General features: G+C 45.0%; 1 protein-coding gene across 1 annotated transcript in view; it reads right to left on the bottom strand.

Moving 5' to 3' along the window:
• The window catches only part of LOC111953561 (beta-galactoside alpha-2,6-sialyltransferase 2), a 30,570-nt gene that overhangs the window by 16,915 nt on the left and 7,163 nt on the right, over positions 1–6,492 (bottom strand). Inside the window, exons 2-4 of the mRNA XM_070435547.1 lie at positions 3,228–4,073; positions 527–624; positions 45–146 (exon numbers count right to left, since the gene is read on the bottom strand). Of these exons, the coding sequence (XP_070291648.1) occupies positions 45–146; positions 527–624; positions 3,228–4,002 (975 nt within the window). The 5' untranslated portion in view covers positions 4,003–4,073. The remainder of the gene's footprint in view (positions 1–44; positions 147–526; positions 625–3,227; positions 4,074–6,492) is intronic.

The following is a 6,492-nucleotide window of genomic DNA, read 5'->3' on the forward strand; positions in this document are numbered from 1 at the left end:
GTGAGAGTGAGAGAGAGTGAGAGTGAGAGAGCAGAGAGACCTACCCTGAGCAGGTCCACAGAGTACGGTGCAGGATCCCAGGCCACCAGTGTCATACCCTTATACAAAGCGCTGGTGTTGAAGCGATGTCTGGGCCGGGCCAGGATCTGCAGGGAGACAAATGACTGATCGCTGTACTGATAGCTCTCCAGCCCCCCAGGCTAAATGTAATCTTGCCTGGAACTGTGGTATTGGACACACAAATATGCGGCAAAGCAATAGGAGCACATCTCACCTACAGTCCACATGTACAGATCCCATATGCCAACTTGCCTTCTCCCAAATGATATCTAGTCAATCATTCATGATACACCTAAGTGTGGTAGTGATGAGATAGCCCGTCTTAGTGGTCTGACTAGCGGTTTCACTCAGCTCTAGATCAACTCAAATCATATTCGAAAGGCAGAGTGTCAGTGATTCTACTGACAATCAATAGGGGGTTCTGAGTACCAAGGAAAAATCACAGGAGGTGAAGTGGGGGACCTACCTGAGAGTTGATGATGCGGATGGTGGTCTTGTTGCCCACGTCATTCTCATAGCCCTCTGTAGGAGCAGCGTTGAAGCGAAGCACAGCCTCATGGGAATCTGAGTACAGGGTATGGACATTAGCTGCATGCATCACCCCAACAGTACCATTAAAATTGCCTGGTTTATCTACATAAGTCATGTGGTTGTTGAATGACTCCCTCGAGTGCAGTGGTATTTAAACTTTTTCAGTGGGGTCCACATTTTTTCAGACAGAATTTCTGGGGACTCCATTTCTGGGGACTCCATTTTTTCTCCCAAGAATTTCACAACCAAATATAACACAACCTTAAAATTTGTACATTTTGCTTTTTACATAATCAAATAACCTTAAATTTCATTGCATTTTCATGCATTGCATTTTCAAAATGAAAAGAAATACAACTGTATTTTTATAAATATCTTCTCAAACACGTTTGTATATGGTCTCATTCAATAGTCTGTACTCTTAATTTTTTATAAATTATATATAAACACAGTACCAGTCAAAAGTATGGACACACCTACTCGTTCAAGGGTTTTTCTTTATTTTTACTATTTTCTATATAGTAGAATAATAGTGAAGACATCAAAACTGTGAAATAACACATATGGAATCATGTAGTAACTAAAACAGTGTTTAACAAATCAAAGTAGCCACCCTTTGCCTTGACAGCTATGCACACTCTTGGCAACTGTACCGGCAGACAGCGTGTTTGGCATTGTGTGGGCGAGCAGTTTGCTGATGTCAACGTTGTGAACAGTGCCCCATGGTGGCGGTGGGGTTATGGTCTGGGCAGGAATAAGCTATAGGCAAGGAATAAGCTATGGACAAAGAACACAATTTCATTTTATCGATGGCAATTTGAATGCACAGAAATCCTGTGATGAGATCCTGAGGCCCATTGCCGTCATGTTTCAGCATGATAATGCATGGTCCCATGTTGCAAGGATCTGTACACAATTCCTGGAAGTTGGAAAACATCCCAGTTCTTCCATGGCCTGCATTCTCAGACATGTCACTCATTGAGCATGTTCGGGATGCTCTGGAGCAACGTGTACAACAGCGTATTCCAGCCAATATCCAGCATCTTCGCACCTCCATTGAAGACATGTGGGACAACATTCCACAGGCCACAATCAACAGCCCCGATCAACTCTATGAGAAGGAGATGTGTCACGCTGCATGAGGCACACGGTGGTCACACCAGATACTAACAGGGTTTCTGATCCACGCCCCTACTTCTTTTTTTTTTTGTTAAGGCATCTGCGACCAACAGATGCATATCTGTACTCCCAGTCATGTGAAATACATAGATTAAGGCCTAATGAATTTATTTTAATTGACCGATTTCCTTATGTGAACTGTAACTCAGTAAAATCTTTGAAATTGTTGCAGGTTGTGTTTTTTTTTCAGTGTATATGTAGTCTAGGCTCTGGTAAACTATAATATTATGCTCATCATGATGCTCATGGAGTCACTAACCAAACTCCAACACTAGAGAGCAGCAAACCCTTTTCTTTGGAGGTCTGGAGATCTTACGGGCTGAAGTGTCATTTATAAAAGGTGCCTGCATTACTGTCGCGGCTCTTCCTCCTCATTTCAAGGACACGCAGGCTACGTGAAAAGACAGTCTGACGCTATCAACATGAAAGGCTACTGAATGAATACAAAGTAGAGCGGTCTAAAGAGCCCGTAGAGTAAGCCAGGGTTCCCATTCACACGCACTGAACGCGGAGCCATTTCTATAGGCGTGAGGAACTTCCCCGCTTCAGAGCTCTTACGCACTGTAAGGGTAGAGGCCAGTTCAATTCTAAGGGTAAATCAAACCTACCAAAGCAATACACTTATGCAGTGACGAAGACTAGTCTGACAATCAGCCAATTAGCTGTAATAACTTGTACAATCAGTCTGATTAGTACTACTAACTTGTTATTGGTTAGGGTGTTGGAGCTTGAGTGTAATACTGCATTGTCTGTCTGTCCAGACATGTTCTTCATTTCATGTAAATATTTTTTAAAGAAGTAGTTAAAGGGAAACAGTCGAACCTCAGTTCCTGATAAGCTAGCCTAGTCTCTGTGGAACTAGGGTCAGGAGAGATGTGGAAGTCAACATCGAGGTTGAGGTGAGGACAACATTTGAAGAGAGAAGAGACCTCTGGGAGGGGGGCCAGAGGGGCCCAACCCAACAACACTCCAACTGAAGCTTCCACACCACACACACAACACACCACACACCAACACAACCACACACACACAACACACACACACACACCCACAACACAACACACCCCACACACATCACACCACACACACACACAATCACACACCACCACAACACACACAGAAAGTTCTGGGGTTTTCAGGCCGGGCCAAGAACACTACCAAGAACAGCACTTCGTTCCTGGCCCAGCAACAGAAGAATCTGTTTATCTTAGACAATACAAGGAGATGAACTGCTGCCCAGTTTGGAAGGTATACATTTGTGATTGTGTGACTTGTATGTTGTGTTATGGCAACTTCCTGCTGGGTGTACTCATCTGTTTGAGCTTTACTTCCATCTAGATCTCATACCAGAACTGTGGCAAATGTGTCTTTATTGTACATTGGAGCTCAACAGTTACGTTATAAAATCCTGCCGATGTTCAGAAAAATGTGTCATCACTGTCCTAACAGTAGCTCACCAATTTCTCTCCCTAGGGAAGAGTTGAGGATAGCCCCGGCCGAGGTGACCACCGCACACGACTTGAACTTTGACCCCTGGCCCCAAAGCTGCTCCAGAGGTCGTGGGGGCACTAGCTTGTCCCAGCCCAGCCCAGAGAAGGGTTGCTCTGTCCCGTCCAGTGTCCTCAACCTGGCCTGCTCCTTCAGTTCGCAGAGTACCTCCATCCTGCTCTGCCTACCCCTGCGCAACCCCCTGTAGGCCACGTGGTGCCTGTTGAGATGCAGGTAGTCCCTCATGGACTTCTGCAGGTGTGGAGCAAGCATCCCCGCTGAGGCAATGCCCCTCCGCAGCCACTGGACCACTGCCTTGGACTGGGATAAGTAGTATTCGTCTCTGCCCCCTCTCTTCTTCCTCCTCCTTCTCCTCAGTCTCTCCCTCCTAATCTTCTCTTCCCTTTCCTGATCCACCCCCTCCTGGTCGCTCACCTCATTCCAGACCACCTCCCAATTCTGGCTCAGCTCCAGGGCCTCCTGTTTTCCCTGTCGGCTGTGGCTGGGGTCCTGGTTGGCGGGGGAAGAGGAGGACGACACCTGGAGAGGAGAAGCCCTGATGCCCGATGGACTGGCCTGGATGGAAGCCAGACGGCGGGTCTCGGTGTGGGTGAGCGAGGAGGGCGAGCGGAGCTCCACGTCCCGGGGGTCCAGGAAGTGGGAGAGCAGGGCCAGGAAGATGAGGAGCCAGGCCAGCATCGCCACCAGAACCAGCTGCCTCCACTGCTTCATGGTTGGGGTCATGGTGGGTGCAGCTGGGGTCCGGTTGTGTCAGCGACCCCTAGAGGCCGACCTGGAAGTGCTCAGGATGAGGCCTAAAGAGATTTATTAGATTATTAACTTTATTAGTATAGCACATTTTCATACAATAAAGTGGATGAGCAACTTCAGTAGTACAGGCCCATGTCATACAACACAATGTAAGTGTAAGCACGATAATAGCTTAAGGTCTCAGGGCCCGGGGCTGGGTTTCTACTAAGTTAATAACATATTAATTCATTGCAAAACAGATGCGGAAGGCCGACATTAGTGGATGCGGTGGATTGAGATGCATCCAATGCAAAAAAAAAGAAGAAAAAATGATATCTCTAGCTTAAACAGAGATTTTGATAGGGATTTTTGTATTATGGTCATTTGATTTTCCGCAGGGTCACGGACAGAGAGATATATGAAAAACTACAAAGACCAGGATGGACACATCTCCCTTGTTGAAAATGCTTCCTTCCTGCCCTTCTTTCTCCGCTTTGAAGTTCTAACGGAACTGGACTGTCTTTTACTTTTGAGACATGAAAGCCTTCCTCTCTCTCGGACGTATCCTGCCCGTGTCAGAACTTTCTATTTAATAGAGAAGGCGCCGATTCCTGCTTTACCAAGCAATAGGGACATTTTGAATAGTAATCCAATCCGTCCTTCCATCTATCCTCGTATTCACTCTTTGATCCTGTTGAGGCAGACTGTAGTTTTGACAGCATTGTGGCCCTGAGTTGGTTAGGTTAGGTCATGTCTGTTTACATTCTCCATGGGCAGGGGCAGAGGATGGGTTGGGGAGCTGTGCTGTACCTCTCCCACGTACCACAGTGAAAACAGACTGTGTTTTTCACACAGTAGAAAAAGCTTAAATCATCATCATCATCCAAACTGGGACCTGTTTGTGAAGTGAAACCTGAGGTAACGTGATGTGCGTCGTTTCCGGATATTTTTGAGCAAAACATAAATTGGTGTGCTCACTCGGGGAAAACATGTTGCCCAGAGAAAATATTGTAATGTGTTCTCCTCCATTCACCCACTGTGCCATTTTCTTTTGCAGGTGCAGCCAATTCTTACCACCCTGTCAACTCGTTTTCCCAATGGGGGGGGAACATATTGTATGACCAAATGAACAAGAACAGTAGCAGTCATTATAATAGCAGGTAAATGTAAACACCGGCTGTGGCACGCAAATGCAGAATGCTAATCGTAGCTCTCACACCAGCACTCGCTAATTGTTGACGTTTCTCCAATTTGTAGTGGAATTGGCCCCTGGAGTCTTTTTTTAGACTAAATGGAGAGCTTTGATGTTTTCGAACAACAGTGGTAGAGACTGAGCCATCACAGCTGAGTATTAAGCTAAGAAATACTTAGGTTTAAAAATAAGCTCAACTGGATACCTTAATGAGGCAGTGAATGAACAGAGCGAGAAAGCACGCAGGGCCTTCTATGCCATTAAAAAACAAAATCAAATTGAAATACCTATTAAAATTTGGCTAAAACTAATTGAATGTGTCATTGAACCAATTGCACTTTATGGCAGCGAGGTGTGGGATCCACTTGCGAAACAAGATTTCATCAAATGGGACAAACACTCCATTGAAACCCTGCATGCAGAGTTCTGTAAGATTMTCCTACATGTCCAGAGGAAAACTACAAACATTGCATGCAGGGCAGAATTAGGCCAATATCTACTAATAATAAAAACTAAAAAAAGAGCAATTAAGTTTTGGAAACATCTGAAATACAGTGACCCCCCTCATATCTTTACCAAGCCCTGCAATTCCAAGAGCTGAGCAAAGAAAAGAGTCCCCTCATCCAGCTGGTCCTGAGGCTGAGTTCACAAACCTGTTCTACTAACACACTGAAGCCTCAAGACCAGAACATCCAATCAATCAGAATAAACCAAATTACAACACAGTCAAAAAAAACTACATTGCTTATTRGGAAACACAAGCACAAAGCAAAATGCAGTGCTATCTGGCCCTAAATCGACAGTACACCGTGGCTAACTATTTGACCATGGTTACTGATCAAAACCTTAGAAAAACCTTGACAAAGTACAGGCTCAGTGAGCACAGCCTTGCCATTGAGAAGGGTAGACATAGGAAAACCTGGCTCCCTGTAGAGGAAAGGCTGTGCAACCACTGCACAACAGCAGAACCTGAGACAGAGCTGCATTTCCTGACAAAATGTCAAAAATAAAACAATTAGAGTGTCAATTCCCCAAATTTGAAACCCTTATTCAAGGTTTCGAAGACCTCTCTGATGAGGATAGGCATAGAGCTGTGGGTTGGCAGCGCACTACATTGCTGCCTGCCATAAGATGAGGGACAGAGTCTGACAGATCAATCAACCTGCACATGTACTCTACTGTATGTTTATTGTTGAATGTATGGTTATTTTGACAATTTAGATTCTCATTTTTATATTGTAAATATCCAAAATAAGCTTTGGCAATATGTACATTGTTACGTCATGCCAATA

Source organism: Salvelinus sp. IW2-2015, linkage group LG27 (genome assembly GCF_002910315.2).
Source record: "Salvelinus sp. IW2-2015 linkage group LG27, ASM291031v2, whole genome shotgun sequence".
Lineage (NCBI taxonomy): Eukaryota > Metazoa > Chordata > Actinopteri > Salmoniformes > Salmonidae > Salvelinus > Salvelinus sp. IW2-2015.